Source organism: Strongylocentrotus purpuratus, unplaced genomic scaffold (assembly GCF_000002235.5).
Source record: "Strongylocentrotus purpuratus isolate Spur 01 unplaced genomic scaffold, Spur_5.0 spur5_scaffold_5, whole genome shotgun sequence".
In the NCBI taxonomy this organism is placed as follows: domain Eukaryota; kingdom Metazoa; phylum Echinodermata; class Echinoidea; order Camarodonta; family Strongylocentrotidae; genus Strongylocentrotus; species Strongylocentrotus purpuratus.
Genome location: NW_022145611.1, coordinates 30,036,165 through 30,058,160, shown reverse-complemented (window position 1 = coordinate 30,058,160; position 21,996 = coordinate 30,036,165). Strand labels below are relative to the sequence as shown.

The following is a 21,996-nucleotide window of genomic DNA, read 5'->3' as shown; positions in this document are numbered from 1 at the left end:
TCAGTCTTGTAAAATTTAAATTTAGAATGAAAGTGGCTAATTTCGAATTTACACTTAAACTTTTTTTCTTTCTTCCCTGTATCATAAATCAAATTATTTAATACGAGCCTTTGCGCATTAAATCGAAATAGGTTACATTTGTATTCATTCCCGCCATTTCTCCATTCCAAATGTTATTGAAATCCACTTCCAAATTGTATTTACTGGTAGTATATTTGTTCATTTTAGCCATAGCAAGTGCTTGCACTGAGCCGAGAAGCATATGCAATTATCTTTACAAAGTGCAATATAAAAAAAAGACTGAAAAATAATTTACCTTCTATTGTGGAGGGCATGATACGACAACATGAATAACTATGTTTATCTCCTAAGAAAAGTAATCATGTTTTTCAAGCTGTAAATACAGTTCCAATGTAAATAAAAATGTATCCATTACAAATTTGATGTGAAGATATTACTCATATATTTTGTCTCTTTCTCGTTGTCTAGCTACCACCACACAAAACAAAAACAATCGAACAGAAACTATTTCTTAATGTTTTGAAATATGTTTTATTCCACCCTGCAAACGCTCACACTTGATAAATATTTCAGAAAAAACTCTTAGGTTTGCAAATTTCATTCCATAATCCAAATCAGAACATTGAAAATTAAAAAACAACAGATAAACATGTACTTAAAATTTCTTCGCAAAAGATATACCAACACAAGATTATAGATGGACAAGCAGCAAAACAGATGAGCTGAACAAAATATAGCTAAAGATTGAGATGAATTTAAACAACTATATAGAAGATATATTCTACATCATAAAACAAATCTGAAATCTATATCTCTAAGATTTAAATAAACATAACTCAAAACATCTTGAGTATGTGTGTCCATCTCAGGGGGTAGATGGGGACTGGTTGTATATCAATTGTCTCCATCCTTCCACTCATTTCTTTATTTACCATTTTAAGTTTACCATAATCACTAGGGTAGCCCTGAAGGCGCAGACGTTTTTTATACTCTTGTACAGTGGACAGGAGGGTAATTTACCTTTTTTGTTTGTTGCTAGAACACTTATATGAAGGGTACCATATAGTGGAATGCTAGCATCCATGTTTTAAGAATTAAAATCATAATCTTGTTTTAAATAAATATATCGAAATCATTACTGAGTCAGCAATTTTGTTTTTCTTAAAAATAAAAATAAGGGCCTTAAAATTGTGTAAAAAAAGAGAATTTTCTAAATCTTACCAAATTATTAGGTTACTAATATAAAGAAGCATACAGAAAATATATGTTTAAAACTGATGTACTTATACATAAATTTACATAACAAAAACAGTTTTTCATTCAATACTGTTTAATGGAAGAAGAATAAAGACAACCATCTGATAAAAATGAGTTGCACTTTGTGCATGTTAACCATATTCAACCACCAAAACAAATTCACACTTAATGAGTTGAGACGTCACACCCTCTGTTAGAAATACTTCCCAATTTAGATAGTAATTTAGATATTTACAAACATAGTGTATTACTGCATGTTTTCAAGGTAAAACTAGATAGAAAATATAAGTCAAGATCTTTATTTACAAATTTACATGTTCAATAGGATACATATTTATACAATTGATTTGAATATACAAATTATCAAAATATACTTGAAGAGATGTTAATCAACTACAAGAAATGGACGGATATAAAATGATTGCTAAAAGTAAAGCAGCCATGCAGAGCATTACTATGATGCCTACAAAAGACCTGGACGGATCTAAACAGCAGCCAAGCAGCATTTACACTAAAAAATGGACGGAAAAGAATATTGAAGTAATGATTTATACTACATAGAATACTGCTCTTTGGTACTTTGGTCACACTTGATCGTCAGTATATGCATATGACATCATCAACTCATACATGTATGGACAAAATATATCAACTAAACCTCTTCCAATCAAAACATCAACATTTACATGCAATATCTTTGCATAAAAAAATAAGACCCTATACAGAAGGAAAATGTGAAAAATACTGAGGAATGAAATAAAATAACATTTGCAAAATTTCAGAAATGTTCCCCAGGTAACAGTGGGTCTTCGACACCTAGTGGATGCATATTCAAACAAATAAAAATATATGTTGAAGTCATTTTGCATGATTGAAAATTTTATGAAAATAGTTTAATGGTGTTGGGATATCTTAAGATGTCAATGCACAGACATAATTTTTAGCAAAAAGTAGTTTGATGATAAAGAGGCATTTTGCACATGTTTGAACATGTAAGAGGTAACTGTCCATGGAATCCCCACAACTTCTTATCAATTATGCAACAATAACAAAATTAGATAAGGCATTGGTAAATATATTCTTTCGACTGAAGATGAGCCAAATTTAACGAGATGCTCATTTCACTTTCTGCAACATACAACCTAGATGATTCCTAACCTCTCAGCTATTTTTACGCAAAAGGGAAGATGGTAACATATCTACATACATAAACATTGAGATATTTCTCATGCTACATTACTATCTATAGACTAAAAGTTGAAGGTTGAAAATCATAGCCATGACCATGAAAGAATTGAGCTCTATCATCTACTATCTGATTGTTTTGTCTGTTGTACGTCGCCGTGGTGATGGAAGGGGTGAGCTATTTGGAGAAATGGTACCTTTCTTCTGACCTTTGCTTGGCTGTCAAGTTTGAAAATAAAAGAGATAGAGAGAGAATTATGAACCCTCTCGCATATAACTATTGAGTTGCATGTTTAAAATTCATTAAACTACATGTAGCAATGATGTGACGACTGCATGTGTACCATCTCAACAGATTTCATTTTTTTCACAAGAATTGTAAGCTGGTTTTCTGTAACCTACAAAAGGCCCGACTGACTGAATCCACTCATGAGACCCTCCCATCCCCACCCCACATTCTCTGTTATGTACTGATCAAACTGAGGATTCTTAGCTCGATTGAGTTACATTGCCCTTTGCTCCTCATTCTGAAACAATGACAAACTATCTCGAAAGTGGCTTCGGTATGTATTTCACATACTCATAAATCATTTTATCTTATATTAGGAATGGTAGTAAATTATACAAGCACTTACCTTTGTAGAGACTTCTTTGACAGGTGAAGGATCCCTGTTGTTCCTAGCTGGAGGTGCTCCATACAGGTAGGAGTTATTGGCTATAGCTGACTTGCTGTACTCCATAGCTGGTGTCTCCAATCTCTCAGGGGTACTCACCTATGATAGGTTGAAAGATCAAGTCGTTATCCATGGGAATTCAAATTGTAAATTATTGCGCTTTCATTTGAGATTCTATGGATTGCACAAACTTTATGTTCAGGGATCAAGCATCACAAATACAGTTATTATTTCATAATCTATTATCTAGGAGACATTATAACTAACTTTAAATGCACATTACAACCCCAAATCAATGTGCTGAATATTGATATGCATGGTTTGAAGAACTGTATTTGGCACTAGATAAAAGAGCCTAGTATTCTGCACACAGCTGATTTTGTATCAATGTACTAAGAATGTAAATTAACCATTTTCTTCCAGCAAATTTGTCAGTCACTGAGACATGTAAAACAGACTCTAGATGATGCCATATAACAATATCTATAAACTATTAATACGCCATTTTAAGGCATGATTCCCCTCAATACAATTCCATAATCTACTCACCCTATAGACAGGTAGGGCTCTGAACACTGCTCCAAGACTCATTTCTCCGGTCTTGAAGCTCTTGAGATGATCGTTGTAGAAGTGAGGTTTCTGAAGCGCTTCAAAGAATTTCTTATCTTCAGGCTCCAGCTTCTTGTTTCTGGTCTGTTGGTAGGCTGAACGACGGAATGGCTTCCATCTGTATCACAACAGAGAATGTGAAAGTGTTTGTATAGTTATTTAAAATTGCCTGTGACAGTTCTGTGACAAGAGTCAAGCTTACAAATTTTTAATAAAATGTGATCATTAATTGAAAAGATATATAACTTTGCAAAATAATAAAAACAGAAATTATGTATAATTGACATGTGTTACACTGTTGCAAAATGAATGTTGATCATCCATTGTTCTTTACGCTTAATTTTCTTAGAGCTCTCTACTTACTTGTCACTGTCAAAGATGAGTGGATACTCATAGCTTTGGGCATTCTGTTTCTTCTTCTCGTTCTCCCTCTTGGGTGGTAGCAGAGGTCTCTCAGCGATGTCGTAGGGTAAGACAGGCTCACTGGAGCTCTCTGCACTGGGGTAGTTCCAGGGTCTATGCTGACCAAAGAATCCCATGAAGTGACTCCTCTGAGGGCCATCACCAAACCAAACCCTGGGATTATATTACAAAAGAAACATGTGAAGTTGAATCTCTGAGTTTCAACTTGCTACCATTCCATTTCCCATTATCATTTGCTATCTATGTCAATTGTATTTTCTTCTTTTATACCTTCCTTCTTGACAAAATAATGCAAGGACCATTCTCTTTATGCATTATAGTGTACAGAGCAATTTGTGAATTATACGTTGAGACAAAACAAGAATAAATTGTGACCTTTGTTTTCCCTGGATCTGTTAATCCTTTGAAACTGAATGAAATCACCAGATTACTTTCTTATGTAAAAGAAACCTGAGTTAGACATACCTCACTGAACCATCTGTTGATCCTGATAAGATAATCTTCATCCTATCCACATAGATCAGACTAACAATCTTACTGAGGTGAGCTCTCCAACTGATCAGCTGCTGCACTGCTCCCTGTTCATTCAGAAATAAGACGAAATAATAGTTGTTAAAGACATCTTAAATAAACAACAGACAATTGTTCCACTTATTCTTGTATTTGTACAGTACACACTAGAACATAATTGTCTCAATGTGTATCCTCATAATCATTGTATTCAAAGTCTAAATAAACATCAATTCATTCAATTTCATTTATTTCCCTCTCGATTGAAAAATAAAATCAAGATAAAAAAAAAAAAATCATACACAAAATTTGGAAATGAAATGTTGAACTAAAACAAAGCCCTTAGGCCTTGTACAATTGTAGTTACTTAATATGCAATCACATAATATGGAATTGATAATTAAAAACATTAACAAAAATATCACTTGAATAGAAATATAACAATAACTTCATGAATACAGTTAAGAATGTGAATGAAACTACAATTCATAGTTACAATTACAAAGTACATAGTATTGACATGATATTGCAGAACTTACGTGTTCATCTGTTAGAGGATCCTCCAAGAGCTCAGCAACATTCCACATCGTTATGTAACCCTCTGTTAACAATGAGCAATGAAAGCACGGACATGAGAAATGCTATAACACTACGTTTCAATTTTTTATACTTTATGCTATGTAATTGCAAGACTCACAATCACAATACAAATGCAATTACGTGTGATCATATGGTAGATAAAGGCAACTTCTTAATGGTATTTACTCAAGTAATTTGATTAGGTACAGCACTATTAAACAAGGGCAAGATACACATATGTATATTTATTTTACCTCAAATGAACCCTGAATTTTCATTTCGTATTTGAAGCCTTACAAACACTGCTACAAGTCTGACCTAATACTTTCTTTGATGATTACCTTATTACATTTTAAAATGCCATCCTCCTCAAAGGATTAATATCAATTTCTCATTACTTACTCATATCTCCGGTAATGATTATGTTACAGTCTATATCTGAGCAGATAGATGTGACAGCTGATCCTTGTCGCTTTGTCATAGGGCTCAGCATCCTCACAACCTCTCCCTATAACCATGAGAGAACATTAGAAATGGGTTTATTAATCATCACTAACACGAATACAACATTGGAACACGAATGAATACTTTATTGCACTTGATATTAACCAATCAAACAGGCTGGAATACTCATCATATTGTAACATAAAACAGCATTTTCTTACCATAAGATTATGTAATAATAATCTTGCAAATATGATAATTCTATGAGAAACATAGGTCCTAAAGTTCATGCACATAATGGCAATTCGAGTCTTGGAATTTGGAAACACTATTGAATATGAAATCACCAAAACTGTAAAATAATGAAGTTGTGATGATATTTAAGCTTTTAATCATAAATCTAATGCACAATGAAAACATTGATCCGCAAATACAATCAAAATGCTACCTGAATTTTACGTTCTTCTTTATTTCTGTAATGTTATTTTTGTAACCTTTCTGGGCCATCCCGTTCACTCGAACATTTAAAATTATTCACCTATTTTGTTTTATAATAATGTAAGAAAACTTTCTGTAAAGCAATATTCTGAAGAATTTCTATGTCAATGTATATGAAGTCTTATGTATGTAAACATATTTTGATTCTTTGTACGTTTGTAAAATATGAGCAAAACAAATTTCCTATATTGGACAATAAATTGAAATTGAATTGAATTGAATTGAATTGTTTAAAGGACACCATGATTACCTCCATAGTCCAGAATCTGATGAAGGAATCTGCATGAACCGAGACGAGAAGAGGATCATATTCTGTGACCAGCATCTTAGTATTAGGGTCCTGCTCACTCTCTGGCTTAGATCCTAACCTCTCCATCTCCTCATCTTCCATCTTCTCTTCCTTCTCGCCATCCTGAATGACAGTATCCATGTATTCAGCTTCTCCATCCCTTGGGCTTCGAGCATCCTCCTCCTCCATCCCTTCCTCATCTTCATCCTAGAGATGGAATCATAGGCAATATGGGATATCATGATCTATTTAAACATTTAGTTTAAGTACATGTGATATCTCAATGGTGAAAATAGGATTGTGATATTTTCGGGTTTATGAAACAACATCAATCCAAAATGTCTTGGGCAGCAATGTGGCTATCAAAATAAACACAAAGTGAGAAGAGTCTCCTTCAAGGGAAAGTAGTAAATGATTATGGTTATTTCATGCACATGCATTTGTCAAAAAACATAAAAACAAAATGTACAAAACACACAAGAAGAATTTGTCTAGTATCATATTGAGTTTAACACTTTCAAATATATACTTCTTCAAATTGTTTTGAGGCTGATTGATAAGTATTTCAACAGCTTTTTCTTGAAAATACTGCCTAAGGGCCTTCTTCGAATGAAAATAAGCGATTCATAAACTGATCAAAAGTCTGATTCTAAGCAAGACGAAGGTGGCAAAGCTGACCTTTTCTTTATGAGTTAACGATGAAACATCTGAGTCTTCATCACCCTCTGTGATCCCTTCTAGCTCTGAACCAGGAGTTGAAGGTCCTTCATGTCTCACTGTCAGTTTCCTGGCACAGGAATAAAGCAAATGTGAATTAAAGAATGTCTCTGACAAAAATAAGTAGATTTTACAAGGTTTCAAAGGGTGCTGTCAGAGCGTAAATAATGTAGAATGCATTTACTGAATCAGGAACATACTGGTCATTTCTGCAGGTCGTATCTTTTGACTGTATTTCATGAAGACACTTCTTCAATTAAGAGATCAGCTATACAATATGTCCCTTCACTATTTTACAACAAATATACAATATTGTTTGGTCTAGACATACATCATCAAAGTAGTGCTAGGTAATATGGACCAATGAACTTGGTACATTTTAAATATAAATAAAGGAAACTAATCTTATTGAAAGGGAAAAAGTAAGCGAAAGTCAAACAAGCTTGTCAAAGGGGCTATCTCACAAAAGGGATCCATATGGCTTACTTGATAAAAGCAGGATCTGGTCTCCTTGTCCTGTGGATGAGAAACATCATCATATAGACCTTGTGAGGATTGGGACTCTTCAGTCTACTCTCGTCATCAGGTCCAGGAGCCAGTGGAGGCATCTCAAATCTTGACAAAATAAAAAAGACAATATATTTTACACAGTTTAACGCAGAAAAGAAATGTATAATATGCCATAACAATGTAACATATAATTTGGTGAGACAATACTAAATACTGTAAGAATCCATTATTACAACAATAGCAATATTTTAATAAAAAATGTATTCCCAGGTAAATGACAAGCAAGTGGCTATTATACAAATAATACACATCAGTGAGGGCATGAGTATCGCCTCTGGCGTGATAGACTGTTCCAAAGGTACCTCGTGTAGGTAATTTTACTAATGCCTTAACAAAATGATGTGTATTATTTGTTTTATAAGATCATGTTTTATTTGTTTTATAAAATGATGTTTTATAACAAGATTTTGATATCCAAATTACGCGTTAGGCAAAAAAAATGCCTGATCACGTGTACACTTTCAACCAATCATTTGATTAGGATCCACGTCATCATCTTATAATACATGTGCCATCTAACTTATTCTCATGGACCCATAACCTTGTGCTTGAGGGCTTCTTCTTACATGATATCATGACGACATTCAATGGAAAGACTTTACCTTTAGAGCAACCATTAACCAGCACATCTGGCTTAATCAATGCTGCGCATGTGTCAGGGCATAATCGCTTGGTTGGGATTTGAATCTAAAATCCTAAGATAAGGATTCAGAGGAAAAACCACGCCTCCCCAAGGTCTTTACTTACATGTTATCAATAGCACCTCTAGATACATCCCACAGGAGGATGTTCCCATTAGAACATCCGGTAGCAAGCACATCTGGCTTCATGAAGGCTGTACATGTCATCTCATAGTACTGAAGGATGTCATCCTGGGAAAATAGAGGTTGAAAGAATTATTTACTTTCCAAAGGTGTTTTAAGAAGAAGAAGGGAAATAAGATGCATTTATCTATCAACTTAGTATGTGAAGAGTACTACATGTATTAGACTCCATGCAAAAGAGGAGGCGTGATAGCTCAGTGGGTAGAGCAGTGGTCTTGTAATCCGGTGACCCAGGTTCGAAAACAAGTTGATGCGCTAGCTAGTGCCCTTTGGTAAGGCATTAATCCTCACTACCAGGTCCCTCAGAGAGGACCTAAAGCCATCGGCTGTCTGGTTGCTTACTTACAAGCATTTATGCTTTCTTAGCAGTCAGGTAAAATAACCATCACATCACATAACCATCACATCACAAAAATGTTTGGGAATCATTGTATAGCTATCATTGAAACAAGGGGTTCTTGCCATGGCTCTTTCTGAAGTATTTGTCCAAATTTGGTTTCATTAGTGTTTGGATGCACTAGTGTTGAGCTCTAATTGTGCTGATGTATTCTACCTAAGAAGCATAAGTGTCATAAGTGCAAAGTCAAATATTATCTTGGAGTCATTTGTTTTGTGCATATATTGCATCTTGAAAAATATGTATGTAATTGCAACGTTTATTATTAAAACACAGATAATAAAATATCTAGTTCTGAAGGTTATTACACTCACCTCCTTCGCCATGTTTGTGACCTGTGCAACAGTTTTGCCAATGGATGGGAGGGGAGCTGACCTGTTGAAGGAGCTTACACTCCCACCGCCCCTAGCACTGCTGCTTCCACTGCTAGGATTGGGACTACTGGGTAGGAACAGACTGTCAGGTAGCTGGGTGTAGCCCGAGAACTCTGCAAACAGGACCAAGTCTCCGTGATCAGCAGGGTCCTGGACATAAATAATGGGAGGATCCAAGACAAAATTGGGTGTTAGAGCAGCTAGCAGATAGTCCAGTTCACTGAAGGTATAACATACTATTTCATTCAATCACACAGAAACTATATAAGCTATAACTCAGTCACTCTTTCTCTACCAATAAGCGAATTTCAATGACTTCCTCTTTCTCTCCATCTTACCAATGCTAAATAATTTCTGCAAAGGTTGACTTACAATATGTATTTTAGTTTTGTATATGTTTATATCTCTCTATATTTTTTAACTTGTTGGTAAATTGAACATTTTCAGCCTGCGAGCTGCTTGTTTGATGTTATTTCTCAATAAACCAAACCAATCCAATCCAATCCATGTCTCTTACTATCCAATTCATTTTCACCATCTCTGCTAACCCTAATTTCTCCTGATGCACTCACCTCTAGAAGCTTGAGTTTATTGTTCCAGCCCAGCACAGCTAAGCAGCGGTGAGGTTTGGGGTCATCAAACTTCTGGACTTCACAGTAAAGCATGGAAGCAATGGATACATCCTCCTCCTTCTCATTCTCTGACCAGTAGACCCAGGACCGGATTTCTTGACCGCTTCCAAAGTCCCACACTTTGATGGAACCTTTAAAAAATGGTTAAACATGTAATTTTGTGAAAATGAAGGATTCTGGAAAATGGTTTAATTCATGCACTAATAATGACTCACTTTGAGTCTCAAAAGAACATCTTTGTTTTCTGACCAGGTCTTGAATTTTAGGCATGAAAATGAAATTGTAAATAATTACATTCTCCTAGTTACACTTTTACTATATATGCCTAATAATATTCCATAAAAACTTATAGAGATTAGATGTTCTACTATCCAGATATAGCCTATCATTCCTACTATGTCCAATTAAATGCATATCCCTGCATCAAAAAGTTGCTGTACAATATGCAGAGCTATACGTTTGCTTTTCCAACACCTATTAAAATGGATCAGCCATCTTAATGGCGCCTAATCAATTTAAAGAAAGACATGACATACGTTTTGAAGTTGAACTTATCTAATAAGTTTTTCGACAAAATACCAAAGCAACATCCAACATGTCACTGATTAACAGAAGACTGAGGGGAACATGAAATGAGAACCTTCTGAACACATTATGAGTTTCCATACCATCCATTGCACCAGATGCCAGTCTATATCCTGTTGTGTCGATGGCAAGGGCTGTGACTTCTGTACTTGGCCCATGTGACCCAGTCACATGATATACCGCTTTGCCAGATTCTAGTTCCCAAACCTGTAGAGAGGGAAAGTGTGCCATTAATTAAAGTACCAATACCAACGATATAGCATCGGAAAGATAAACAATTAATTCAACTAAGTCAAAAAATGTTTTATTAGATACATTACACACGCAACCACACCAAATGAAAAACTATCAAAAATTACTGACATAAACATTCAGCATTCCCAACTCATTCCTCATTCATCCAAAGCTCTTACCTTGATAACAGATTCTGTACAAACAGAGACAACCTGATTGAGTTCAGCATTACACAGTACATGACTGATGGGTCTGTCATGGGTGTGTGGTACCTGCATCGTATCTTGAACTGTTCTTGTGAGAGGCCACACATCCAATACGCTAGAACCTGTTGATTAAGTATTGAAGAGGGTGAAAAGGGATCAAGGATAGGCTCAATAAAAAAATTGAAATAAAAGTAGAAAATAATTTTAATCGGCAGCTTTAAATAAAAAAAACAAAGCCTGGAGGAAAAACAGGACAAGTACATATAAGCCTTGCAATGTATTCAATGCTGGTAACTGAGTTACAGGACCCCAACCGTTTGGTTTAGTTCTAATTCTATGCTCTTTGAGCCAATGCTTAACCAATGTAACTTTGTTCACTTTAAACATGTATCTCTGTGAGTGATAAGTTTTGTGTGAAATAAAACGATGGCAGCGGTGGGATATGATAAATGTAAAAACTGCATTTCTTTATAAAACTGTCTTAATAATAGCCTAACTATTTTGTCTTGACACTTAATAGATACAACAATAAGTAAGAAAAGGAAAGCACCCCTGAGAACCCCTTTTACAGATTAAGCCGAATGTGCCGTAGGTCCCAACACTTGCCTGTCATGAGTCTCTCATGTTTCTCATCAAACACCATGCAATGAATCCTCTTCTCACCAGGCCTGTCTTCATTGTCAGTAAACACCTGTAAGCTCGTCAGAGTGTGAATGTCCCATATTCTGAATACCTATTGTTCAAAGGGAGATACACAGACATCATCATCATTGTTTTTTTGTATTGAATATTTAATTATAGAACAAATAAATCATGTAATGATGAATGTCACAAATCATTCTCTTATGAATCATGACAAGTATACACATTAACCATTAAAACCAAATGCAAAAAAATAAATATGCAGCTAGAATCTGTCATTACATAAATTCCGGATTGGAATACGACATGGTAATCCATTTCTACAATAATAGTTTTATAAAACACTTGCAAGTATTCCATCAAACTCATTTAAAAAAAAAAAATTCCTGGAGAAATCATTTTTCTTTGTCACATGGTTACTTTAATGCATCTTCTAGCAGATAAATTAAGATAGACAATACCAATATCTAAATATTTACCCTAGCTGTTGATAAACTAATGACATGCTGATCCTTCTCATTGACGGCTACATCAATGATGGTGAAGAGATGACCAATCATCTTGCCCGTTGGTCTGGAGAAGATATGTGGATGCCAGATGCGGACAATCTTATCATTGCCTCCGGTTGCTATGATATTGGCTCGGGAACAGAAAGCAAAGGAGTTGACTCCCTTAGGGATACTGATGGACTTGAATGGTCTGTAAAGAGTAGGAGTTAATATCAAAAGGGTGTTTGTAATAAATCATAAAATAAAATATCACATTGATTCAAATGTATTTATCCTGATCACCTGAAGCAAATCTTTATCAGATTTCTGTTATTTCCCCAACTGCAGCTCTTGTCAAGTCATATGTATTTAAGAGCATGATAAGTTTATGGAAATTGAAAAGATGGGCTATATCACATAAAATATATGGATGCTTCCTCTTGATATTCCATCGTATGAGTTACATTAATAATGTTCAAAACTCAATAGAATGTCTAGTAGCTAGGTATAGTGTTTGTTTCAAATTCAATATTAATGAAGAAAAATAAAATATCTCACACCGAAATCTGGGTACATATATTATAAAGTGTCACCATTCTGTCAGATTACCCTGACTATTAAAACCCTTATTTGTACACAAGCATATAAGTTTGATGGGAATATCACATCGTGCCAACACAGAATACAGGTATGATTGCTCAAGAAAAGACTGCCCTCTACTTACAGATTGTCTGTGATTCTATCAACCGACTCAAGTACAAATGAAGTATTACTGCTTGGAGAACAGGATGCGAAGCACCTTAACTCAGGGAAGTATTTGATCTTCAGCACCCAGTTGTCATGAAATTTCCTTTTCACAATCGGACTATGGAGAAAATTATTCCAAGAGATGACATATCAATACAGCAAAAAAAAATACCGGGCAGATAGGGTTTATAAAAAAATTAAAGGAAAAAACACTAATTTGCAAACAAAGTTATTAACATTATTATGGTTGGTAGCCACTGTGGCATGGTTTGAAATACATTTCACATGAATTTGACAAACTTCTGTATTAAATCAAATAATGATGAGACATCATTTCAAAAACATTATCGAAGCTCTTAACAGCATCAGCCAATATATGGTGATACAGTGAAATTTTGAAGAATTAACATGTTCACTGTAGATAGGCTACTATGATAAGGCTTAAGAGGAAGCAAGACACATTAACATAAGCATATTTCAAGATATAAGAAGAAAGTATTTTTTATAAAGTTCTGAGATGGGAACGGTTAATAATTGAGCATTGCTAAGAACAGGGATATTGTACAAACCCTGGATATGAACTTACTAGGTAAGAGTAGCTGGTTCAATGATGAGATTCTGGTTGCGTTTGTCGACCTTGGCATGCTTGGTATTGAGATCCTTAGCAGCTATAGTGAGGAGACTGATGGACCCTTGATCATCACCAAACACAAGGCTATCCTCATGGAGGTTTTGGGCGTAAGGGACCCAGGCAAGACATTGGACTGAGTTGTCGGTGGGCTTGATACAAAAAATGCTCTGTGTTGTTCAAAATCAGAAAGGAAACGATTGATTAATATCATTATCATGGATGAATGACTTTGAACTGAAATCACCAATAAAATGATTGCCATTCTTGTGGAGGTTTCGGAAGTTGGATATATCAGAAAAACATTGTAGTTGTCACTAGACCTGTTGAAAAGATGTTGCATATCACTTCTATTCAGAAAGACACAGACAACCTAACATGCATTTATAATTGGTCCATCAACTACAATTAAAGCTCTTCTTGAGGAAGTTTTGAAAAGGGAAGACACTGGCCAGATAATGGACAGGCCTTTCGATTTGACCTGCATTATCTGAAAAACTCAGTCAATTATGAATGAAATAGGCAGCTGGTAAGTCATAATCTTTGATAGTAAACAGGTGATTGCACCTGCTTGTCCGTCATTTCTATACAGGTTTCATTACATCAGTTAATGAATGATGCAAGTCTCACAACAACCGCATCGCTTAGATTGCACCAAGCCGCAGGTGTTCAGGAAGTTCTCCATTGCACTGGTCTACATTAAAAGTGATGAAGAATTGATACGTAATTTAATATTGTGCTCATAGACTGTGCAGATATTGACAACATTTGTGACCAGTAGTGACACTAGGGCAAATATTTTGTAGATTTGTTTGGCAATAGCTGTCATGCCTGAAAGTGAATTCAAGTTTTGAATAAAAAGCTGAGATGGAGAGGATACCATGCAGAATAAAAATATAAAGGAATTAAAAATAGAGATATAGAGAAGGGTAGGTAGATGTGGATTAGAGACTTTTTTTAGATTTTACTATCTTCTCCTTTGGAAGTTAAATAGAAACATATCACAGTTCTTGTTTGCCTCTCTCCCTCTTGATATAATGGTCTATTTGTGTCCAACCTTCTTTTAAGCCCTTCTTTACACTAGTAGGTTTCACACCCTTACAATCCTGTTTAAATCCACTCATTGTTATAATGCATGGAGCTCACTCAATAATTGTTTTCTATTTTTAGATTACTAGAATCTTTCTGTTTGTTCTCTCACCTAAAGTTCAAATAGTGGGGCTAAAAATAGCAACATGCCACATGTACCTGTCTTTACCAGTATGGCCTTCTTATTAATTTGATACAATGCTCATATCTTCTTTACCAACAAAATATAAATAGCACAGAACATTTCCTTTGTATCAGCATTCATTATGATGTCTTCAGGTTTACATATGGATAGCTACTGAAGAAACCCATCCCCAAAGGAGACAGATCTTTAATTTATCTTGATTTGAATATGCTCTCTTTTAATATGGACATTCACTTGCATGACAAATATACAGGTTGCTAATGAAAACCTGATTACTTTAAGCTTTTACTAGATATGTCTTACAATAGAAACAATCCTATCTTACCTGGTTCTTTCCTTTAGCTCTGTGATCCCAAACACAAATACTACGTTCTGTACAACAAGCGATCCTACGCAGACTTGGCAAATAGTCTACTCCTGTCACCCAACACGTCTCCTACAAATGTGCACAAACAAAGACAAGATATGAAAAGACAAAATGAAAGGCCATGCAACTTTAATTGCAATAAATGAAGATAAGAGAACATAAGATGGCAATTAAAAGAGGATATAAAGGCAATGACATAAACAAATACAACTCATGATATAGCAAAAGCTAGTCATGTGCCTCAAAATGACATAAAGTATGTGTTGACACGCTATTTACTATTTAGAAACACATAATAAACAGATATCAGTGATACATATAGCCTACACCCTCCAAAATCCATTGCTTTAAAAAATTAAAATAAATCTTCTTTTTCTCCCTTCTTCTACAGCTCGTTTTTAACAACACTCTATTATCCAATTCACTTACAAAGAGCACAAGAAAACAACATAGAAGAATCAATTCACTCTTTTGTGTACAGAAGATTAGTATTTTAGAAGCGTGAAAATCAATATTAAAGATTTGCAATAACACTGGGCCTAGCAATTTCCCTATTGTTATGACAACTTCAACAAAAGGATTGAAGTCTGAATGGGTTCTATTCAAGGAGGCTCATCAAAAAGGCCATTCATAAAAGTAAGTCTATATTACATACAATGTATAATACACTGTACAATGATTTTAAACACATCCTTTAAAAACACAGCATCCCAAAGTCTACTACACATGTACATGTACCTACATTATACGTCTTTCTGTTTTTTTAAAAAATAAATGATATTGGAGCATAAAATATCTACCGGTATTCCCACAGGAAATGAATTTGTTCAGAACCGATTCTACTCTGTGGGATAAGTATAGTCAGATGTACAGGGCTTGCTGAAATCATGACCCCATACTACTTTTCACATTCTATTAAAAAAAGTAGACAAAATGATAATGATTCCTCTATAAACATTTATTTTGTAATATAATGTAATGATCCTAAATGACAAATGACACCTCCCTCCCCAAGCAAAAAGGGGGATATGATGAGAAAAGATAACATTTATATGTCTACCGGTATCAGCACTCTAGAGGGATTTCTTGACAGAACCTAACTGATCTTCAGTCTGTTTGTAAACATCTCAAGGCAGTGGTTGAGGCATGTTGTTGCTACCCAAGGGAGGTATTTCATATTTGCAGTAGAGATTACAACAGTCTCAATTAGAAAGAGCCAGAGAAGCTTTCTTTGAGATATATTTAAGCTGCACATGTAGTTTGTTGAATATTGACACAAGACTGGTAAGAAAGCCCATGCAGGCCTGGGTATTTTTATATAGGCCATTTATAGAGTTTCAAGGGCCCAGCTCGAAATATAACCTTTTGTGCTTTTAGTTTAATTCTTTTTTTTAGAAATGATGATTGCAGCCTTGTTTCAGAGCAGAAGCCTGGCACACATTGAAAATAGAATTTGTTCAACCGTCCTCTTAAAAGGAAATGCCTGCACTAGCTGGCTGCCCTAAAAAAATCACTTATACCAGTAAATCTGCAATGTGTGCAACTTTAAAATGTAAATTGCACACTTGTGTACACTTAACCAGTAAAACAATACAGAGAATGAGAATGTCATTAAAAGGTGATCTGAACGTGACCACACAACAACGTACCCTCCATGTCACTGAATTAATTCACCGCCAGTGACGAATTAACAGCAGTTAATTGCATGCCCTGTAATACAAAACACCACCTCTATTGACTAATTAAAAGCACTTTACACCCACTTCTAATCAAATATTACTTAAAGTGTACAAATTAATAATGAGCTGGTACTGGAAAGTTGTTAATATGTGGTGTATCAATATACTTACATTGACATCACAGCATGCTTGTAATCTTAGTGTCTGTGTGAGATGGAAAGATAAAGAATTTCATTTATCACACTTTTATCAATTGAATGTGCAAATTATTGTACTTACATGTAGTACCCAATATACGTTTCTTTTCTTATTTACAAACAAAATTTATTGACATATCAAACACACACAAATGTGGGTATTTATGAACATAAAATATAAAATATAAAATCAGTCTTCTGCCAAATGCAGCACTCTTCCTCAGATCAAATCAGTCAAAAGAAATGTTGTGTATTTTATATACAACATACTGAGCATAGTAACCTTAGCAGAGGTGGTATGTATAAATAGAGGTTATACCTTCCATACAAAATACAGATAAATACTATTTTTAGTCTTAATATCACATCAATAATCTAATGATTACAATATCCTGTTAGTTTGAAGACAGCAAAGAAGAGGGTTTTTTTTAAACCCAAATTCTACACTTAAATAAACAGAAAATTGTTAGGTACGAAAGATTTGATGGTTTGTTTGGGTTTTATTATAAGCTTCACATCTTTAACTCCATGTATTGTACAGCAGTACATGTACAAGCCTCTATTTTATTTCTGAAGTCACAACCCCACACCAACCTGTATGCAGTTATCTCACCTTACAATTCCATACTGATATAACACCTTTCTGTGATGCTGCTAGATACACATCTACTTGAGGCACACATGTTGCAGCATGGATTACATCTCTTCTCTTCTTGTCACCTTAATTAAAAACGTAATAGAAATGTGTTATGATGATCTTCAAGAGTCCATGTTTCATATTAATTTTAATTTAATTGTTCCAAGACTTTAACCGATTAATTGAAATAATCATATTTGATTACTTATTAAGAAAAGAAAATAAAGGAAAAGAAAAAGAAGACAGACTGACTGACATGATATTTTTGGACCATGTTTACCGGTATGATGTTAATAAGAATTTGATAACCAGTCTGGAACTATTAAACCCCAAAACAATTCATATATATTCTGATAATAACTTTACACAAAATGACAAAATTATAAATCACACTCAAGCAATTTTAACTTGGTTCATTGATTTTCTAGACTTCTCGTTCATTCATGCTAAGCTATGATTCAATTGATTCCTCATATATGGTTTTACCTGCTGCCTCTCCAACTCTCTGTTTCTTTGAGACTGTGAAGACACTGATGTCTTCACTGAGCATGGGCTCAGGTTCATCAGTGGTAGATTGGAAATATCCAAAAATCTGGAAATGAACCGGAGAGGAAAGCACTTAATGCACATCAATTGTTGATAATCACACAGACGTGACAGAACAACCGCAATCCTCATAAAATAATCAATATTGTATAGGTACCCATAAAACATAAATATGCAGTCATTTTACTTAAGTTCCTTTGGCAAGAATATAAGATGTGTAGTGTTAGGATATCTGAGCAGTGAGCAGTTCCTTAAAATATCTTCTATGTGTCAGACTTATTCATAGATATTCATCTCTTACATTTAACTTTTTTTTAAATTTTTTACTTTGAGAACAGTTTTTCAAAAGTCCTTCAATGTTAATACCCCTTAAGACTAGGAGTTAAAAGGAAAATAATGTTCAAAAAACTTCTTCAATGATGTAGTGGTATTTGCAATTCTGATTCAGTACACCATTTTTCATATTTTGTCAATAAATGAAGAAAAGAACATTATTATATCACAATCTCATCAAAATGCAATACAGATAAAAGAAAAATAACCATCAACTGGTAAATAAGATACATGTATATAATTTATATATGTGTTAATTCAAAATGTGTTCCTTTCATACATAGGAATTAGGATAAGATTGCTAGGAATCATTGTACGGTACTCTTGTATAAAAAAAAAAGTGTACAGGTACTCCACTTCTTTCTGTCTCTCTCTTTCTCTTTCTGTCACTCGCTATTATTTAAAAAAAATAAAGTTCGAGTATCTTAATTGTTCCATTAAGAACAATACATTTTCGCACTGTCATTGTCCTTTGTACCCCACGTTGTTCTCCCCAAATTCTTTCACCATCGTTTCTAGCTTTCTTAGCATCACATATAAACAAAATATCCTTGACAGGGTATAGTTCATTGATTTTACCTCACTCCAATCAACCTTAGCATCTGGATTGTTGCTGATTTTCCTGAAGATTGATTTGAGATCACTGCTTCTGATGTCTGGACCAAACAAGGCTTGAATTGAATCACAAAATGTGTCAAACCTCAGGTTTTCTGAAACAATGGTAAAATAAAAAGTTGGAGTAACAGAAAATTTCCCAAATACAAATTACAAGTACCAAATGAATAATAAATATGGACCTTGTTTAAAGGCAGTAGCTTCATCAGTATTAACAATGTTCTCCCTGAGGGTCATGCAACCATATCAGCACTCGATCTAACTTTATGATGACATCATGCAGTCCTTAATAAATTGCAACTCTTTACAAGACGTTGGCCTGATTCTTATAGTGTGTCTTGCAATAGTAAATAATCATATCAGGTCTAGAAATTAGGATTCTTTTATTATATTCTCAATTAAAAGATAAGAGCAAAAATCTGCTTAATTTAGAGATCACTTGTACAATAAAAAAAGTCTCACGTCTACATTTTGCTGTTTCCCTTCAACATGATAAACAAAGTTTTGATTTGAAAATACAAAAATCCAAAGTGGCATAGAAATAGAATGACATTATCAGATATTAGAGACTTCTCATTTACTTGTAGAATCACACATATGTTCGTGTTTGAAATCAAATGCTAGGAGTAGGATGTGGATGCATTTTTTATATGATTTGGAAACAAGAACAAGATTTATGTTTACATGTACAGATCAGATAATTAGATACACTACTTCCTTGTTCATTTAGGAACGACTGACAATTCAAACAAGTGTAGAATGATTGAAATATTTAGCTTACTTGTTCACTACAGTTACACAGTAGTACACATATTGCACATCTTCTAAGTTTTAATACAACGAAGCGAATTCTCAGACATATTGAAATAACTGGAGATAAAGAATGATACACTTGATGGAGTTTTAAAACAAACAAACAAAATATATCATATACAACACAATGATACATCATGTAATAATAATAATATGTGTAATAATGATAATAATTTATGTGACAAAACAAGCAAGGTATTTTCCTGGTCAAATTTTAGTCCATTGAATGTGGATAAGAAAAAGGTAAAATAATTTCTACGCTTCACAGCTATCATCAATTCAAGACAAACGGCGCATGTCGATGTCCACACCAGGCCAGGGAGATGGGTCAAGTGCTACGGAACCTACCATTGATTGCCTGCCGTCGCTCCTCCGCACTCGCCTCGCTGTCCTGCTGGGTGAGACGGGCAATAAGTTCCTCAAATTGTTCCAACTTTTGTCGAAAAGTATTGGTGGTATACGGCCTCGGAAGACCACCAGACGATTTCTCAGCTGCCTTGGATGTCATGTCTGGTTATAATTCCATCAGGTTAAATAATTCTCTGATCATGGTAGTATGAAGAATATCCAAACAAATTAACGGGATCAAGAACCAATTAAGTTCGCAACAAGTGGAATAAATCTTTCGCAGCGGTGTCAAAAACGTCCAAATATTGTGTACGCGTTCGAAATAAATTGAGCAATCACAAAACTTAGTTATTCCGATGTCTGTGCATGATGATTTTCTCCTTTTCGACACAAAGTACGCTTTCAAACTCCAAAAAGTAGAATATTAGAAATCATTACAATCCCCGCCTCGCACATAGACACTGGTTTATGTTTGGTATTGGGTCGGCTGGGCCAAGATCACACTGTGTCGTGCCTGTCGTCTGTTCGTTCAAGCATACCAATACATTACATACCGGAGGGAACAAATCGACCCATGAACGACCTCAGATAGCGTGTAGTCACTATGGTAATCGCCGGTCGGTGGCCCTCGCATGAAGCCAGCAAAATGACAAAGGCAAACAATGGTCGTTTCACGCAATGTTTTAGACGGATATAAGGCGATCGATTCTTTCTATTAGACGTCTATCTATGTGACACCTATACCCCTCCAGGCATTGCCATAGGAGAGGCTAATTCCTTTCATGTGAACTTGAAGGAAACTTTAATTATTTTTCATAGTGTTTATTTGAGATAAAAAGAGATTTGATTACTTTTTAGAAAAACCTCCTTTACCTCATTTTAAAAAAATGTGTATGGTTTGTAAGTTTTTTAATCACATAGTTTGTTTCTTCTTCATGATTCTTGTTATTTGAAACTATACCACATACTGACATGTTAATTGCTGTTGACCATGGACATCATGTAACCAAGCTTACTTCATTGTTGTAGACATTCAAGGACTGTTAAAGTACAATGTAATCTACCGGCCCTGTGTGGTTCCTTCGATTAGTTCTTCCCTCCTGGCAAATTTTAATTTGGATATATACCAACATAATTATGTAGCTTTCACATACCATAAGTTATGAAAGGAAGGATTTGAGGTAATTTGTAAATAGATTTAAGAAAACATTCTGTACTTTCTGTTTTTTCAACTGTTTCCCCAACATAGAAGTCATGAATATAAACTGAATATCAAAGTAATAGTGGTGACGACACCCCCCCCCCTCCCCATCAATATCAAGGAAAGAGTTGCAATTGAACAACATCCATCCATTTTTTTAATAACTATGAACTTCAAGGTAATACAAATAAGTTGGTTTCAAAACATGAGTGTCTGTATTTTTGGAAGTTTTCTTCTGGAGTTTATTACAAAGTATTCTCAAAATAATATAGGTATTAAAAAGAGACTCATTTCCATTCTAAATTATGCTCTAATCAGTTTAAGATAGATGTATGCATAATTTAATTTCCTTTTTCCTGAAAAAGGCTGTACTTCTAATAATAAAATATGGGGACTGAAATTTTACAAAGAATGAATGAAAAATATATTTGTTGTCAAAATGTCTAATATCCTATTAATGTGTAGTGTCTTGTATATTATGTACTTTGAATTT

The 21,996-nt window shown here is 34.5% G+C and overlaps 1 protein-coding gene across 1 annotated transcript; it reads right to left on the bottom strand.

Annotated features, from left to right (window-relative positions):
• Window positions 1–532: 532 nt before the first annotated feature.
• On the bottom strand, window positions 533–21,029 carry LOC582771 (WD repeat-containing protein 64). Its single transcript, XM_782712.5, has 25 exons — window positions 20,303–21,029; window positions 19,106–19,236; window positions 18,134–18,239; window positions 17,624–17,730; window positions 16,985–17,017; window positions 15,093–15,203; window positions 13,492–13,703; window positions 12,883–13,023; window positions 12,150–12,369; window positions 11,635–11,761; window positions 11,002–11,150; window positions 10,672–10,795; window positions 9,944–10,134; window positions 9,312–9,521; window positions 8,524–8,648; window positions 7,693–7,821; window positions 7,168–7,276; window positions 6,451–6,696; window positions 5,661–5,766; window positions 5,219–5,280; window positions 4,635–4,747; window positions 4,110–4,322; window positions 3,687–3,864; window positions 3,099–3,236; window positions 533–2,682 (listed from the first exon to the last, which is right to left on the bottom strand). Exons 1-25 carry the CDS (start codon window positions 20,460–20,462, stop codon window positions 2,590–2,592), a joined length of 3,534 nt encoding a protein of 1,177 aa, XP_787805.4. The 5' UTR covers window positions 20,463–21,029; the 3' UTR covers window positions 533–2,589.
• Window positions 21,030–21,996: the final 967 nt, after the last annotated feature.